The 19120-nt window shown below is 40.3% G+C and overlaps 1 protein-coding gene across 4 annotated transcripts in view; it reads left to right on the forward strand.

The window, feature by feature from the left end:
- The window catches only part of Fbxo34 (F-box protein 34), a 61287-nt gene that overhangs the window by 23425 nt on the left and 18742 nt on the right, over positions 1-19120 (forward strand). For 2 of the 4 annotated variants that reach the window (XM_051177095.1, XM_051177094.1), the window contains exon 2: positions 2014-2078. The exons of the other annotated variants lie outside the window; for them this stretch is intronic. In XM_051177095.1, coding sequence (XP_051033052.1) covers positions 2014-2078 — 65 coding nt within the window. The remainder of the gene's footprint in view (positions 1-2013; positions 2079-19120) is intronic. 4 annotated transcript variants of the gene reach the window in all.

The raw sequence follows: 19120 nt of genomic DNA on the forward strand, positions 1-19120 counted from the left end.
CCAGACTGAACCATTTTTTGAGGGGAAGGTTGGTTAGATAACCAGCCATGCATGGAGTTTTAGGTCTGTCTGCTTGCCGCACACTTTGCATAGTCACACTAGGCTGCATAAGAGTACTTGGTTTGCCTGTCCTGTCTGTTGTGAGTCAGGGAGGCACATTGGGGGGTGGGGTGAGAGGCAGTTTCCTAGGTCTGGCAGTACACTTGGAATGAGTGTGGCTGAGGCAGTGACTAATAGAGAAGCTGTTGAAACAGAAGCAGTGACTTCTGTGGCCATAATAAGATACCTTAGGATGTCTGGAGCTGAGAGTCTTTCTGAGTGGCTGTGAAACATTTAGAGCATCCATTGCTGGCTGAACATAAGGACATTCAATGGATCGACAAAAAAGTAATTATTTAGGGCCCAGTAAGTGGAGAAAGGTGCTTGCTACCAAGCCTGACAAGTTGAGTTCAATCCCAGAACCCAAGTGCATGGTGAAAAGAGAGCTGGCTCCCGGCCTGTGAGTGTGTGTGTGTATGTGTGTGTGTGTGTGTGTGTGAGTCTGACTCCAGGCCTGTGAGTGTGAGTGTGTGTATGTGTGTGAGAGAGTCTGACTCCAGGCCTGTGAGTGTGAGTGTGTGTATGAGTGTGTGAGTGTGTGTATGAGTGAGTGTGTGTGTAAGAGTGAGTCTGACTCCTGGCCTGTGAGTGAGTGTGTGTATATGTGTATGAGCGCACACTATGTTATGAAAATTCTTGTGGCTTTTGCAGAAGTGGCAAAGTTGAAGTTGTAGTTGCTGCTGCCTTTGATGAGAGCTTAGGAATGGCATGCTCCTGTGTTTAGCTTTTTGTCAACTTAGTCATCTGGGAAGAGTGAGCCTCCTTTAAAAAGTGCCTTCTGTAGGTACAAATGTAGGGCATTTTCTTTCTCTTAATTAAAATTTTATGTCTGGGTGTTTTGCCTTCACCTTATGTCTCTGCATCACTCTTGTGTCTGATGCCTGTACAGGCTAAAGGGGGGGGGGCATTAGATCTCCTTGGAAGAAGTTACAGACAGATGTGAGCTGCCATGTAGGTGCTGGGAATTGAACTGGGTTCTCTGGAAGAAAATCCAGTGGTTTTAACCTCTGGGTCATCTCAGCCCATAAAGTTGAGTTATGTGAACAGTATCAAAAACAGTTGCTTAATGCTTTAGACTTCATATAACAGAGAGTGAAGTTAGGAAACTGTATAGGAAAATACTTTGCTTCCTATGGGTAAAAAGAGTAGCATATGTCAGACCAGGCTTTTGACCTGATGCTGCTTCTTGGGGCCCTCATCCCATTTCCACTCTTACTGAATGTATTTAAAGTTTGCTTTTGAGTTGCAGCATCTGAATATTTTGACAGGTTTTTGCTGAAGTTGCTTCTGCAGAGCATCCTTTTGAAAATTATATTTTACATGTACCATCCAATCAGTATATTTTGTTTACAAATTATTTAAGGAAATAATATATGGTCTTCCAACTCTGTTTAGAAACTGACATTGTTCGCGTCTTTGAAAAAGGAAGCCTTTTTTGATACTGCTTTTCAAGTAGTAAGCTTTTTACTGTGTCAGGAGAAAGGGCACTTCATCTGCCGAAGGCCACTCATTCCTCTGTCTTATTAGCTAATTACAAGATTGTTAACTGTGATCTCCACCCATTTTGTTTGGCTACAGCCTTTCCTGAACATAAGATTGATTATTCAAAATTGCTGCATGTGTGCTTTGGCACAGAATAAAGGTAACCTAACAACAACTGCCATTGTCTTTTATATAGCTTGTAGTTACTACTGCAAATAAAAGGCACAATAGGAGAGCAAGGCAGGTCAGAGTTCGGCTCCCAGTGTTTAATACAATCTGCTCTGCATTTCTGTGCTTGTGCCCCTGAACGACCGACCTGCTGTATTTTCTTTATTGTGTTCCTTGTCAACTAAAATGTTTGCGACTCACTCACACCTTAACATGTGTACGATATATCTAACCACATTGACTTTTTTTTCTCTCTTTTCTTAGCAAGATGAGGTCTTATTGTGTTGTCCAGGCTGGCTTCAGTCTTCCTTTGAATTCTTTTCACAGTGGTAAGCAAAGCAAAATGTGTGGAAAGTTAAGTGGCCTTGCTTGTGTGAGTTTAATTGTATGTTTGAATAGCTAAGCACTTAAATAATTTTGTGTGACTCTTGTCCATCAAAAGTTTATTTACTTTTATCTGGGTTAGTTTGGGCTGGTGCTTCTTTCTTTGAGACAGTTTTGCTGTGTAGTTCTTTTCTATTGCTGTAAGGTGTCACCATGACCAAGGCAACTTATATAAGAATGCATTTAGTGGAGTCTTGCTTACAGTGTGAGAGTGACTTCATGACCATTGTGGCAAGGAACGGCAGCAGGCAGACAGGCATGGTGCTGGGACAGGAGCAGAGTGCTTACCTATCCACAGGCAGTGGGCAGAGAGACTGGGTCTGTCCTGGGCGTTTGAAACCTCAGTGTCCACCCCAGTAATATACCTTCTCCACAAAGGCCACACCTCCTAATCCAAAGATTCTCAACCTTCTAATGTGACCCAACTATAACATTTTCTGTTACTACTTCATAACTAATTTTACTACTGTTATGAATCATATTGTAAATATTTTTAGAAACAGAGCATTGTCAAGGGGGTTATGACCTATCTCTTGTTGTTTGTTTTTTACTCTTTGCTTCTTTTTTGGGCCCACCACCCAGCTACCAAATAGTTCACACTCTTGGAGGCTTATTATTACTTATAAATGCCTGGCCTTAGCTTGGCTTGTTTCTTGTCAGCTTTTCTTAAATTATCCTGACTACCTTTTGCCTCTGGGCTTTTCCTTCTGTCTCACTTGTAGTCCTGGCTGCCTTAACCATGTGTGATATTCTCACCTTTGCTAAACTAGGGTTGCTGTCTTGTGGTCCAGCACCTTCCCTTTATTGTATCTAGTAAGTGACATGGAGGGAGAATGTAAATATCCAGTGTCCACATTCAGGGGAGCTTCTAGATTGCTTCAGAAAGTTACCTTAATAATAGTTCATGTTTACTGGCCTCTCTGGGAGAGAGACCTTCATGGCACCTTCATGTGGCTCTTAGCATTTATTCCCATTTTATTGACTGACAAGTGGGGAATCAGAGAAAACAGGCATTTTGCATAGAGGGTTGCAGTCATAAAAATGCCAGTTCCTTTATGTACATTATCTTCACCTTGTGATTCTGTTCTGAGGATGAAACCAGGCCTTTGCATGTGATAGGCTACAGAGTTGCTAAGTCCCAGCCCCTCTACTCCTTTCTTAAACTTTTAAGTGACTGATTTCTAGGGTTAGTTTATCCTTTGGGAAATCCACCGGATGACACATATTTAATTTAGGAAGTAAACCAGAATCTGAAGATATGGTACACCCAGAAAGAAGGAAAGAGTGGTGGTGCCTTGGGTCTCTCAGAGAGCTCACTGTAATAACCCTGGCATTGAGAATGCAGCACTGATCGGTGGTGGCGCACGCCTCTAGTCCAGCACTCGGGCGGCAGAGGCAGGTGGATCTCCGTGAGTTAGAAGCCAGCCTGGTCTACAGAGTGAGTTCCAGGACAGGTTCCAAAGCTACACAGAGAAACCCTGTCTCGAAAAACCAAAATGAGAGAGGAAAAAGAGGGAGAGGATGCAGCACTGTCAGAGGTTTTAACAGTTTGCATTTCAAATTACTATTTTACAACCTGGTTATCATCTTCATATGTACGGAATTAAGTTTGAAACTAAAACTATGGGTTTTTTTTTTTTTCCAGTTTGAAGTGTATTGTTCTTTACATTGTATCATTAAGTATTACTACATTTGAGGATCATATGATCAGAAGGAAATGGTGGTTTACTAGAAAACAATACGCTGTGCTTAGGGGTTGGAGTACTTCAGCTAATCAGTACCGTATGTACTTGCTTAGTTGGTTGATACTTAAATAACGATATTGTGGGATGTGATCATCAGTAACTCTTTAAATGCTCCTCACTGATTATGGCTTTTTACATTTTGCTTCATTTTTACTGTGTGTTTGTGTGGAAGTGTGCGGCACACATGTAAGGACACAGGGTAACTTTTATGACTCAGTTCTCTTCTACCAGGTGTTTATACACTGAATTTGGGTCATCAGGCTTGCTTCATTACTGACCCATTGCTGGCCTGCTGTATGTTTTAAAAGCTTGGAGGGTGGGGTGGGGAGGGGGCTGTACCTGTAGTTGGATGGTGAAAAAGTTACAAACAGTTCTTGCTTTCGCTAATTTCTAAGAAACAGTATTTTCTTCCAACTCTACCAGTGTTATCAATGCCTTTGACATTGTCATCAATAAAAAGTATAACTACTCTCTGTAAAAAGAATTTTTTTGAGATAGTATAATTACATTTCTCCCTTCCCTTTCCCCCCTCCAAATCCTGTATATACCTCTCCTTGCTCTCTTTCAAATTTACGACCTACTTTTTTCACTAATTGCTATTACATGCACATATGGATATGGCATGCACATATTGTTGTTCTTTTGCTGCAGCTAATGCCTAAGAAACACAAACACGAGACTCAGCGCCCACGTGGAGTTTATTGAGAGAGGGGAGAGAAAGAGGGGGTAGCTGGTGGCCAACCGAAAGCAGGAGAGAGAGAGGAAACAGAGACCAAAGAGAGCAGAGAGCAGAGAGAGAAAGCAAAGAGAGAGAAGCACTTGGCGTGCTTGCTTTAAAAGAGGCTTGCGCATGCGTAACTGAGTCCTCTGGCCGCCAGGTAAAGCTGAAGTAGCGATGACACAGCCATGAGTGTCCCGCCCATCAGCCCATCATCGGGGCAGGAGGTCAGCTGGCTGCTAGTTCCTAACACATATCCTCCTAAACACAATGTACAGTCTGTATAACGTTACTTGTGTGTGTGCTTTCAGGTCTGACCATTTGGTGTTGAGTGAGTAATGGGTGTGTTCTTCACTGTGGAGGAGCACCTCTCACTCCCAGCTTCTCTTAGTCGCTTACAGTTCTTTGTGTAGGCTTGAGGTCTTTTGGGCTTTCTCCCCTCCACTTTGGCATGTGTATTGTTGTCATCCTTCAGCTCCTGTTTGGGCAGTCATGTTGGCGAGACTTACTGGTGGGGTAGCTTCTGATGTTACTGGAGGCGCTCTCACAGCAGACGCCCTGATCTGCAGTGGCTGAGCCTTTGGTGGGGACTGCTTTGTAGTTATCTACCACTCTGTGTTTTGATTGATTTTCTGTAGTGGTTGCCTGACTATTGTAACAAGAAATTTCCTTGATGAAAACTATACTTGTTTGAGTATAAAGACAAATGTTTAGATAGTTGTTAGGGATTGTACTCATTTAGTAAAGTAGTTGGTTATAGGTTCTCCTCCAGTACCAGTGACTTCACTAGCACTGAGTAGCTAGTGAAGTTTCTAGTACCAGGTGTGGTCTCCCTCTTGTTGAGCAGGACAAGTAATGTTTTTATCATATCCTGCTTGCTGTAGAAATTTTATAAATATTTATGTTGGTTACTAAGTAGAAATCAAGGTAATAAAAATTGTTATTAGAGCATGTTACTTAATTTGTTAAAAAGGAAAAACTAGAAGCAGAGGCAGGAAGATCTCTGTGAATTCTAGGCCAGTCAGGGTTACAGTAGACACTCTGCCTTGGAGATAGGGGATAAGAAACTGGGTTGGGCATATGGTTTAGTACTAGAGTGCTTACCTAGCATGCCCGAGTTCCTAGATTGATTTTAGAATTGATTTTCTTTTGTGAAACATTCACACACACTTGGGTTTAAAATATTGAGAAGAGCTAAAGGCTCTGCCAGAGAAGTTTATTGCACTCCCCTGGATTAAAGATTAAGGATTAAATAGCTCATTTTGGTTCTGGTTTAGGGGTGGCATTCTGTAAGTGCATTAGGAATGTCCTCTAGCAGACTGAATCTAGGGTTTCCAGGCTGATAATCTATGCTGATGCCACATGTCTCTAATACTGAGTTTGGGTAAAAGTAAAGATAAATTTGTAGTTGTGATTATTTGTTTTTCCTTTGTTTTTTGACTTTTTCTCATCTCTGTTTTGGATACACTTTTTGGAAGAATTAAGTTTGTAAGTAGTTGTTCCATTTGATGGGTTTAGGAAAAGACCTCTTGAGGTTATCTACTGTTTATTTTCCAGGCAGGAGGACTAGCTTGCCAAGAACAGAAGTTACCAAATAACACTGTAAAAAATATTTCAGAGACGGGTCAGTTGGGAAACTCTTTTACCTTAGAAATATGAGGGCATTTGCTCCTGAGTGAGGAAGGGGAATGGGGAGTGACAGTAATTCATGGATTAACTGGTTTTAAGGAAGGAAATAGTAATAAAATCTTAATATTAGTCAGAAATTATGGAAAACTGAAAAGCTTGATTGGAACACAAAGATTGCTGGAGTGTCAGGTGGTGAGGGGATGAGCCCTTATTCCAAGTGCAACAAATTTATCTTCAGACTGGATAGGGTGGGATTTGCATTCCCCAAGTTACAATAAGTTTCCAGATCCTTATCAGTCAAGTATTAGGAGTGACTGTTTTTAATAGTGATAACAAGGCAACTATTCCCAAGAGGAGACTTAGTCACCAGCAGGATTGTCAGAGTCCTGAAATAGTTTGGGAAAATTCAGGATGGAAAAAAAGCACTATTTCAAAACAGAACAAAAACTTGAAGCTGTTTTTTAGGGATGGTGAGATAGGAACTGATAGAGGTGGCACCCATCTCTTATCCAGGGAAGCCAAACTTCCCTGAAGTGGGGAGCTTTCTAGATGCCAGAGATTAGTGTTCTTTACCTAGAGTTCTACAGGGTTAACTTGAAGTTGTGAATAAGGTCTACAGCTACTAATCTGCAGTTGTATTCTTTATATAAATTGGCAAAACAATTTTACATTAGGAAAAACATCTGATAGCAGCTTGTTTAAAAAGGAAAGATCTATTTTTATCTATGTATATCAGTGTGAGTGCATGTCACATGTGCATAAGGTACCCAAGGAAGCCCAAAGGGGAGTCTGATCCCTAGGAGGTAGGGTCCAGACTGCTGTGAACCAGCTGATGTGGATGCCAGGAACTGAAGAAGGGCCCTCTAGTAGAGCAGCAAGCTCTCTGAGCCACTGAGCCATCTCTCCAAGCCCTGGTAGCAGCCTTTAGAAAGAAAATTTAAGTGCTTTACTGTTGTTAGAGTAGAAGTGGGGGGTGTTCTTTAACCTATAGACCACACTACTCTTGAACACAAGGATTTACTAATTAATAATGGAGACAAGGCATCACTAGGCCAAAAAAGGATGAGAAAGGTAGGCTGCCTTTATCTTGTGTATCTTATTTCAATGCTAAGAGGAAAAGAATCTTTTTATTTTATGTTAGGATTTCTCTATGGCTGCCTGCATACTAGCATAGGAAGCTATGAAACCAGTTTTCCTTAATTCCAGAAGTCAAGTCACCCTTAGGGAATAAATACAAACATGTAGCTGCCTTGGTTGGACTATAGTCTGCATATTGTTTCAGCTGTCTGTGCTAAGTAAACTTTTCCTTAATATGATGCCATCATCGTCACTGTCACCTGTCTGGAAACAGCATTTACTGTATGAATTGTGTTTTGAAACTCATGAGATTCTCCTGCCTCTTGATAAAATAGGTAAATGATCTCAGCTATTAAAGAGATTTCAAAATAGGCCTAACCAGTCTCCAATTGGTTTGCAAGTCAGGAAAATATTTTGCTTATTGTGGGAGGAAATTTTTTCATTTTCCTGAAGTGTAACTATCTATAGTGGTTGAAACTGAATGACTTGTGCTTGCTTGTTTGTTTGCTTATGAATGTGTGGGAAGATGAAACGATATCAGGTTACATAGTTTGGTCTTCAGGAGAACTAGAACAGTAATATTTCATTGCTCTGATTCCTGAACAATTCATCTTTGGCTGGGTCTAGCAACCCGAACATTCATCTGCTCTGGTAAGCACTAAATTGGGCTGTAATCTAGTGAGACTTTGTGTCTTATGTATCATGTGACTGGGCTGGTCAGACTGTCTGTGCCCTTCATTTCACAGTTCACGACACTCTCCTGCTGCCCTGTTCTTACTGACAAGCTATATGACCAATGCAGAAATGTCATGGGAAGCAAGGTAGTGTTGTAAGTGGAAGCAGACTTCCAGAGACAGAGGTAGGCTCAACATCACAGGTTCAAGACAAACCTTGACACCTAGCCTCAAAATTAATGAAAAAAGGCAGGGGAGGTGTGTGTGTGTGGGGGGGGGGTGAATGAGGTTATAAGATTCTAGGTCAGTATAAACTCTTAGATTCCTCCTTTGAAGGATACCCCCCCCATGCTGAATATTGAACACAGGGCCTCATACATATTTGGCATGTACTTTACTACTAAGCTAAATACCTGTGCTTCACACACATGCTTTAATTTTTCAAAAGATTTTAGTGGTTTAAGACAGTGACTGTTGTAACTAAAGGGAATAGATTCCTGATCATGTTCCTTTTGGCACTGGACATGTGGATTATACATGGACCCAGGTGAAAGTTGGAGTTCAACCTTGGGAAGAATGGTAGTTGGCTTGGTTACTGTTATATTGCTATGAAGAGACACCATGACCAAGGCAACTTATAAAAGAAGGAATTTAATTGTGGGCTTGCTTACAGTTTCAGAAGGTGAGTCCAATGACCATCATGGTGGGGAGTATGGCAGCAGGCAGATGGGTATGGTTTTAGAATAATAGCCGAGGACTTATATCCTTGTTTAAAAGCAGGAGGCAGAGAGTTTGGTGTGGGTTTGAAAACCCCAGTGACATACCTCCTCCTACAAGGCCACACCTCCTAATCCTTTCTAAACAGTTTTGCCCCCCAGGAAATCAAGCATTCAAATACATGAGCCCATGGGGCCCATTCTCATTCAAATCACCAGGGTGGTCTTTGTAAAGTACATGTATAGGAATATCCAGTTGCTAGGTTTTATTAAGCATTTATACAAAATGAGCTTTTGTTCCTCTTTTTAGTCTTCTTTCATTGTCTTCTTTTGTGTGCAAAAGATTTTTCCGTTCTCCCCCAAGCTAGTGTGATGAAATCTAGGTGAGACTGTATATGGCTAATTGCTGTTTTCAGTTATTGTGAATCCCAGTGATTGCCCTCAGACATGCCGGCAAGAGGGGTGGGCCAGCTTTCTTCATTCTGGAGACCAACTTCCTGTGGTATTTGAAAGGACCTTCTCCAAAACTTCATTTATAGGAAAATCACCTTGAATTGGATGTTTAACAAACTACTTTCAGTACAAAATGGGATTATCCACAATTATCTGGGTCCAGTGATTACCATCCCTGTCTTCCTCAGAAACTAACCTGCATTTGCCGTGGCATTGCTTACAACATGTATTTGAAATGCAGAATCTGTAAATAAGGGAGGACCTTTTAAAGCATGGTCTAGAGAGAATTACATAGAGTTTTTATTATTTTATTTTTGCTGGATTGAGGATTAAACCTAGAGCCGTGTGTATACGAGGAGAACAATCTACCAGTAAGCCACACCTCAGCCATTGCTATAGGTTTCTGAAAAGCTTATTCAGGCACCAGACCTGTGGAAGTGGCAGTGAGTGTCTGTCTGGTTGACCCAAAAGACACCAGAGCAAGCTCTTCTTCTCTTAGCCTGGGTGGTAACGTGGGCAGCTCCAGAGTGGCGGGAAAACCAGAAGCTGAAGCTGCTACCGTTTGCCTTTCACAGTTCACCTCTAATACATAGGGTGGGGTTTGGGGAAATGTGCCAGCATATTCCTTTTATGCTTTTAATCTCATAATGGTAAGCTGGAAGTTGGGTGTGAGAGAGAGGCAGGAAGATTGTGGTTGACCCTAGCTAAGGCAATATCCTGAGACCTTTTCTCTAGAACCCCCAACTCTTTAAAGCTTTAAGGTGAGAAAGTTTGTAGTTTTTAATGCACAGTCATAACTTTTGTTAAAACTTCTGTGGAAGCTGGAGTACTGTTGATATGGCAGATGGTCGTGATAAAATGGGAACATGTCAACTAAAATGAAACCAGTGTGGGTGAATCATAATTAAAAATATCTCTATGATTCACCAAAATATTTTTCATTTGGGTTAACTTGTTAGTGCTGTAATCTTATTCATCTTTAGATGAAGCAGAGTGGCAGGATGGCTCAACAGGCTAAGGACCTTGATGCTACACCAGATGACCTGCGTTTGACCCCCTTGTCTCTTCCCATGGTGGAAGGAGAATGGTTCTGAACTCCACCTGCCCACCATGGCACACACTAGTTTCTAAACAAAATAAACACATAGATAAGATAGACTAAAGGAAATAAGGATGGCTTTAGAATTCCTCCATTTCTGAAGTAAAAGATCTTAATAAAGATAATTGCTTGTAGAAGCTGATTGACTTTAGCTTTCACTTCAGTGAGTTGTCAGAAATGATTTTACTTGTCAGGAATACCTGGTCTTCTCAGGAAATTATCCCCAGATGCTTTACAATAGAAGAAATCCTCCTCATCTCACTTGGAGGAATGGCCACTCTTGCTTCCCTGTCTGTTGCATAACAACCCAAAGTAGGCATATATATTTTTCTTGAGATAGCGTATAGCATTTCTGACTGTTGCACTGCAGCTGTTTTGAGGTTTTCATGCTTGAAATTTCACTGAGCCCAGTGAGAACTGGGTCCTGGTGAGTTGGTGGTCATTTTATCACAAGGAAAAGGGAGTATTCTAGGTCTCTTCAAGGGTACAAGTCCTGTTCATGAGGTCTCCATCTTAATGACCTAATGATCCCCTAAAAGTTTCACCTCCAAATAGTCACATTGAGGACTAGGGGTTCAGCACGAAGGACACAAACATGAGTGTACAGCAGTGGTGAATATTATGTAAGAATTTAAGACAGCTTCTTAATATTGTTAGTATTTCATCACCATCGGCTCAGCATACCACTCTCTTGTTTTCTCTGTTTCCTGTTTCATTTCAGTGAATCTTTACCAAGACCTGTGCACAGGAACTTTTGAGGGTTCCTAGTTTGTTCTGAGTCTGTGACCGGCCTGAAAATGTATACTGCTGAGCTCTGTGATGGCGTAGAGCTGTGCATAACAGAATATAGCCCAACACTTTTGTTTTCTTTGGGCTTACTCTTATTCCTATAAACCAAGCAATTTAAAATTCTTGTTACTTAGAATAAAAAAATATCACCTTATGTTTATAAAGATATGCTAGAATTGGCTCTGTTGCTCCTGTCTCAATCTTGATAAGAACAAAGCCTCAGAATGCTCTGCACGTTCAGCAAAGCAGCTTATTACCATGACAACAAGGAATCAACTTATTCTAAGTGAGGCAGGGTTCTGATCTATTGCTTTAATAAAAAACAATCCAGATACACCTACTTGTAGACTTGACAGCATAACCTGTTCAGGGTCATGTCTAAATATAAATATTTAGCTTATAAATATTTCAGCACAACTAAGGTATATTGTAAGGGATGGACAGTCCCCAGAGTTGGGATTCTGTCACCTTGTGAAGACTTACAAACAGATCCAGGTGGCTTTACATGTACCTGAGGATAACTTGACCACTTCCTGTTAAGTGTCATTACCATCCCCACCCTTCTCTCAGTCCACCTTGAAAACAGCTAACTGGCAGAGGTTTAGGAGAATAGAGAATCACATGAGACAAAAGTAAAAAGTGATTTTACTTAGGCCAAATTGCCCATGTGGTCCTTGTAGTTTTTCATCTAAACATGTAGTGGTTGAGATTTTGAAGTAACTTTCTTAGGTTTTATGAGGGATTTCAGATTTGCCACCCAAGCTGTCTACCCTAGTTTCTGTAGGATGAGAAAAAAAAATTTTTTTTAATTTACTGGTAGGTAGTAAAATACAGTTGATTACTTCATCTTTTTAGCTTATGAATATAATTAAAGAATTTAGAGAAAATCAAAATATAATCCATTTTAGATTAGCTAAATAAAATCTATGGATAAGGATGATCTGGCATTGTATTTTATTATGCAGGCAGGAAAGTTTTGGGAGACAGTATAGGAGAACTTCTAATATTACAAGTAGTGTGGATAGTTTGATGTAATTAGAACATTAGGCCTAAAACAGATGTTAAAATTTGGAGGTGTAAGTGCTGAGAATTGAACTTCAGGCCTCCTGTACAATTTGTGTAAGTTTTACTTGACAGGATTTGTGTATCTGTAAATGTGCTGTTTGGGGGACTGGTACATTGAGCAGTGAGCACAACTCAGACTGTCCACTTAGAACTGCTGTTCTAGTGCAGGGACGTGCAGCACTGTAGCACATGTCAGAAGGGAGGGGGAGTGTGCAGAATGAGGAAAGCAGAGATTGAGGAGGAGTCTTTATGGGAACGGTCAAGGGCTTCTCTGAGAAGACAGCATTTGAGTAGAAACTTGGAAGACGAAAAAGACACAAAAAAGTGGATATCTCTGGGAAGCATCAGATTTTATGTCAGCAAGTCTCAGCTGGCATGTAGGAATGTGTGTGTCATGTTGGAAAACTAATCTAGTTTCCCATTAAACTGAGTGTACACAGAGGAGAGGCAGGTAAGCAGAAATGGAAGTGTGCTAATCTTCCGGAACTTTGAGTATAGTGTGGAAATGATAGGATGGGAACTGGGGAAGACAGCTTGATGATTAAGAGCTCTTGCAGAGGACCCAAATTGGATTCCCAGCACACAGTTGAAGGGAATCTGATGCCTTCTGACCTCTGAGGGCCCTGGACATGCATGTGGTGTACTGACATATTTGCAGGGAAACACACACTCATAAAAGAAAAAAGGTGGTAGGATAGAGCATCTCTATTTTGTTACAATGCAGGAATAGAAGCAAGAGAGCAAAATAGAGTTGAAATCATAGTGGCAGCAGTGGACACTGGCAGGTAGTAGTTGGATTCTTGTTAAAGTCTGCGGGCAGACCCAGTGGGGTTTGTGAGGCAGGAAATGGGGCCAAGAAAAGGCTAAGAATTCTGATGTTAACAAATGAAAAGATAATGTTTTTGTTTATTAAAATGGGGGAAGATTATGGAATGTGCAAAGGGAATCAGAATTTTTTCTTTGGACATGCTGATTTTGAGATGCTTATTTGATGTGTACGTGGATAATTAAAATAGCTAGTGTACAAACTGGAGAGAAGTTTGAGTTGATGATTTGGTGAGGCATATGGATAACATTGAGAATGTTAATGGAATGAAGGAGCCTAGGTCCCAAATTGCTTGAGGTGCCACAGAATATCTTTAAACTCAGAATGTTTATGAAAACATTATGGTATGATATATGGTTAATCGTGTAATTTTAAAAGGATGTGAGGGATGTATGCTTGCATGTATTTCTGTGAGGTTGGGTTCAGCAGTGCACCTAGTAGTGTTTGTCTCTCTCTCTCTCACACACACACACACACACACACACACACACACACACACACACACACACAGTAAGCAAGTAGAAAATTAGCATGTCAGCCTGTCAACCAGGTATGGGGGTTTACACTTGTCATTCCAAGTCTCAGAAGGCTAAGGCAGATAGATTGTTAAGTTGAAGGACCAGACTGTGCTACATAGTGACATGTGAATGGATGCTTTGTCTGCAGGTATGTCTGTGTACAACATGTGTGCTGTACCTGTGGAGGCCAGAGAGGTTGTCAGATCCCCTGGAAGTGGAGTTACAAACGGTTGTGAGCTGCCAAGTGGGTGCTGGGAAACGAACCTGGCTCCTCTGGAAGTGCAGCCAGTACTTTTAACTGCTGAGCCCTCTCTCCACCCATCCCCCTTATTTTAAGAAAAGAATGGTTTGGGAAGATGGCTTGGTGATTAAGAATGTGCTGTTTCTATAAGAGGACCAGCTTCTGTATCAGGCGGATCAGCCATCTATAACTCCTTGGGCACTTGCACTCACATACGAGCATATATATTTTATCTGTGCAAGCCCTTCCCTGAGCCTCTAGGCCAGTGATTCTCAACCTGTAAGTCCTGATCACTTTGGAGGGGTCAAATGATCCTTTCACAGGGGTCACCTTAGACCATCAGAAAACATATATTTGCATTATAATTCAATTACAGTTATGAAGTAGTAACAAAAATGATTTTATGGTGGGGGAATCACCACAACATGAACTGTATTAAAGTGTCATAGCATTAGGAAGATTGAGAACCATTGCTTTAAGCAGTAGGTTTCTAGATTAAGGCAAATTCTCTACCCTGTCCTCCAGATAAATACAGATTATTTCTTACTATTATCTGCTTTACATTTATTGGTGCATGCATGCATGTGTGCATCCCTTTGCACATGCCACTGTTCATCGATGTGTGTGTAGTAATCAGAGGACAACTTTTGCCTTCCACCATGTGGGTTTCAGAGACTGACAAATTGGTCATCAGGCATCTTTACCCACTTAGTCATCTTGACAGCCTAAGGGAAAAAAAAATATTTAAAAAAATCTGTGCAGATTGGTAGTGGTGGACAGGTGGGGCAGATATTTATCCGTAGCCTAGGCTGGCTTCAAATTGAAAATTTGAGTACTAGGAGTACAGGTTACAGTAGTACACTTTGCTTCCAGAAGTTCTTTCTCAAGTCTATTATCCTGTTCCTTGCTTTGTTTTTGAAACATGTTCTCATGCAGCCCAGACTACCCTTGAACTCACAGTGTAGGATGATCTTGAACTGATCATCTTGCCTCTGCCTCCCAAATGCTAGCTAGGATTACAGGTGTTCACTGCCATGATAAGTTTATGTGGTGCTGAAGGTCATCCCAAGGTCTTGTGCATGTCAATCAAGTACTCAATCAAAAGAGCTACATCACCACCTTGACCCTGTTCTTAAGCCTTAAAAGCACTAAGATGGGCAGGGAAACAAACCACTCTGAAAGCCTGTCCCCAAAGCCAGCAATAGATGGCCAATACAAAATGAATTCATTGGCATCCTTGGAAGTTCTTTGTCAGGGCTTGCGGAATATTACTTTTATTGTGTAAAGCTGTGTTGCATTTGTTTAATTATGGAAAAATATGTTGCTGTTTCACCTTGCCTGCCTAAGGCATCTGATTAGTCTAATAAAAAGCTGAACAGCCAATAGCTAGGCAATAGCGGGATAGGTGGGGTTGTTGGGCAGAGACAATGAGAGAAGGGAGCAGAGAATGCTAGGGAAAAAGAGAGGGAAATGCCAGGAGCCAGGCAGACACAGTGTAAGACATATAGAGTGAAAGAAAGGTAAAAGGTATAGATGAAAAGACACAGGTTAGTTTAAGTTATAAAGCTAGTGGGACAAGCATCAGGCTGAGCATTCGAACTAAGAAGACTCCATGTCATGATTTGGGAGCTGATTGGTGGCCCCAAAAGAAAGCGTGTTACAAGGGCTTTTTGTTGTTGTTAAATGTTACAGGTCCTTTGCATATATATTATGGCTTCCAGTTTTGTAGGGTTTTAAAAATAACTTCTTTGTTGACTCTTTGAGAGTTTCATATCATGCATCCCAGCTCTGTTCACCTCCCAGTCTCCCCTCATCCCTGCCACACCCCAGTTTTGTGTTTTTATAGGATGAATGTGTGTTTCTTGTGCTTTTTCTTTGGCTCATTTTCTTCTATTTTGTCCTATTCTGTTTGTTTTTTATCTTATTTTATCATTATTCTTTAGATGTGTGTTTGTTATCTAAGGAGTCAGGGTGTGGATTGGGATGGCAAGGGGGATGAGGAGGATCTTGGAAGCATTGGGGGAGGGGAAACCCTAAATGGAATATATTGTATGAAAAAAATCTATTTTCAATTAAAAAATGTAGAAAAAAAATAAAGGCATTCCCGTGGAAAAAATAAATGGGTAATTTTACTTCTTTGTTCAGTGATTATACAAAACTTTGAGCTGATTGGCAAAAGCCCAAGAGGTGGTGGGTTTTGGTGAGATGTGTTTATATGAAGAATGTTTCTTTGTCACTCCCCACCTTATTTTTTGGTATAGGCTCTCTGCACCATTTGAATAGGCTGACCGATGTGCAAGCCCCCAGGGATTGTCTTCCTTAAACTAGCTCTGGAATTGCACTATCTGTGCAGATTTTCTACGTGGGTGCTAAGATTTGAACTGAGTCCTTCAAGCTTTGCTATAAGTGCTTCACTGATTGACTGACCATCTTCCCAGACACAGAAGTCAGTGAATGAGCATCTAGAGAGCTTTAGCCAGGAAAACTGGTTAAGTTCTAAAATGTGAATACCATATGTTAAAATCTATTCAGCTGTATCACCTGAAGAGGATAGGTAATAAACCAGCGTGATGATTTTATAAAGGATATTTAATTAGGCTCCTTGATTCTTTTTAATCTTTGTATTTTCAAAGGTACAGCTTTCTATTCAATAATAATTTGAGGGAAAAAAATAAAAAATATTTTGAGAACTCAACATAATTTTCTGGGATTTGTGGAAATGAGGCCGGATTGTAGGGGCAGAAAAATTAAACATGGCTCTTTGGGGGAGGCGTTTTGTAATCAAAAGACTTTGTGAATGTAAAGACCAAAAGGCAAATTCACAATGATATGATCCTAAAAATTAGTATACACAAAATTTTTGCAAGGTATGATGATGTATGTTTTAATCCCAACACTGAGGAGTGGAGGCAGAAAGGTCAGGAGTTCAAGGTCATCCTTGGCTATATAGCCATAAGGCTATTAGGAGGCCAGCCTAGACTATGGGAGAACTTGTTTCTAAACAAAGATTTTTCTCATAGGTTCTTGAACCTTCTTACTTTTTCTGTTATGCATTAGAAAATATTAATTTCAGTGACATTTTCTTTATTAAATTGATTTATTACATTAAATTTTTAAAATTCCATATTAAATTAAAAATAGCTATTTCTACTGCTTGCCTTACCTGGATTTTGTTTCTCTTAATGTTTTGTATTCCTGTCTCTCCCTCTCCCCTCTCCAAATGAGAGCTTTTGGAAAGGCAGTGTGTGTGTGGTTTTAGATTTATGGCTTTCCCATAACTGTGCCAGACGTTAATAGCTAAGAGCTGGGTGTGGTGGTACATGCCTGTAATCCCAACACTCTGGAGGTTGAGGCAGGAGGATCATGAAAAGAGTTTACAGCCAAGCAGCATCATATAGGCATGACATCATTTTTTTTTTCTATCCAAATATAATTTCAGGGCTATAAACTCTGGAATTCCTTTATACTCTTGCTAATATGAAAAACTTTTAAAATTCAGATTTTATCCTGCTTGGGATGGGGGGGGGGTGTTCTTTCTGTATTCCATGTTTTCCTACAATTTATTTCAGATCTGAGACTTGAAGGGCTGATTTGATTGTATACCAGAATTGGCTTCAGTCTCCAAAGATGTCCCTGTTTGTTTTGCCTTTCTGCGATAGCCTGATGTTTGTCATTTGAGTTTTCATGTTCTTTTTTTTTTTTTATTAAAAAACAAAAGCCAAAAGACCACACCTTATTTTGTGACCTGGTTGGCTGCAACGTAGCTTGTGAAGTCTTTGACCTGAGTTTAGCATGCGTGCGCGCGCGCGTGTGTGTGTGTGTGTGTGTGTGTGTGTGTGTTCACTTCCCTTTCTGTCCTCTTTAGCCTTTACTCTAATTTCATGCACTTTTAAAATTCATCTCCAAATGAGAAGGTACACTGGATGAAGGTGAGGTTTTTGTTTATTGCTGTGTTAACCTCTAAAAGGATGCTTAGAACCTAGGCAGGTGCTCAGGAGCCTGAGTGAGTGACTGCAAGGATCATGGCTTTGGTAGCTAAAAGATAATTAAGCTTCTGAACTGTGGGATTTGAAGAGGAGAAACAATTTACTTGAACATCCAAATTAGAGGCTGGAATTGTTTTATACTTGTTAAATGAGATGGAAGGTGGAAAAAAAAAAAAAAAACCCTCAAAGCTAAGCATTGCATTTCTTATAGCCTGGTCTGTGCAGACTCTTACCAGATGCTTCTAGTTTTAACACGACAGTCGTGTTACAGATCTGGAGAAGGTGTGCCTTGGAAATCGCTGCTTTCTTTGTGGTTTTTATTAACTCTGGTTTATATCTGTTGATAGCTTTTCCTACACTGTTTTCATCTTCTCCTGTACTAAATGATTACTGATCTAAATTTATAGGCTATAAATTTGAGTAATAAGTTCTATCCAAAAGAAGAAATTTATTGATGTTCTTCCATGTATACAGTTTTCTAGTTTTATGTTCTATGATCATGTGTGCTTTATAACAAACAAAATACTCTTTTGATATCAGTTTGACTAATACTGGTTTGAAACTGGAGCACAGGTGTGTACGTCTATCAAGCCTGACTAGGTTTGGCTATAAGATAACTTGAGTTCTCTCCACTGTTCTGTGTTACCTGTTGCTGAAGTCTTCATTTCACCCTCACGAAATCAAGGTTTTAGTGCATTGAAGCTTATCTGTCTTTAGGTGTAAGATATTCCCTAGTGAATTCAAGAGCGAAGAACATGACACTTGGTTATTTTAGAGTGTTTAATGGTTTTCTTAACTGTGCATTCTGTTCTAAGGCAAAATAAATGTTACTTTTACTCTAAGAACTGACTCCCCCTCCCTCTGTCTCTGTCTCTCTTGTCTCTGTCTCTCTCTCTCTGTCTCTCCCCCTCTCTCTCTTTTCTCCTTTCCAGCATCTCATGTGGCCCAGACTGGCTTTGACATTTCTATATTAGTTGAAGATGACTTTAAACTCCTGAGCCTTTTTCCTTGAATGCTCTAGATAAAGGATTATGGCACTGGTGAACTTGGCTGAAAGATTTGGCTTTTAGAGGGTTGGTTGATTGTAAGCTAGGTCTGGACCTTGTGTTCTCCATAACACTTCAGGTTAGCTTCAGTTTTGCTGCCAGGTAATGTTATTTGTTAATCACTATAGGCTTTTTTGATAGAGAATTTTTTCCTCAGATTGTCTTATATAAGGTGTCTAAAACCGAGATGTGTTGTTTCAGACATGGTGGGACTAAGTATTAGTTCCTGAAGTAAACCACATTGTTTTCATAGTGGGGTTTAGTATACCTCTATTTATATTTTTAAAAAATTATATTTTTTACTTAAAATGTTACATTTTGTTTCATTGCATCAGAAATGTTGCCTGCAATGGGTTGCTCCCTCTTCCATTAATCAAGACAATTCTCCACAGATATGCCCCACAA

The sequence above is a fragment of the Phodopus roborovskii genome, unplaced genomic scaffold, assembly GCF_943737965.1.
Source record: "Phodopus roborovskii unplaced genomic scaffold, PHOROB, whole genome shotgun sequence".
In the NCBI taxonomy this organism is placed as follows: Eukaryota; Metazoa; Chordata; class Mammalia; order Rodentia; family Cricetidae; genus Phodopus; species Phodopus roborovskii.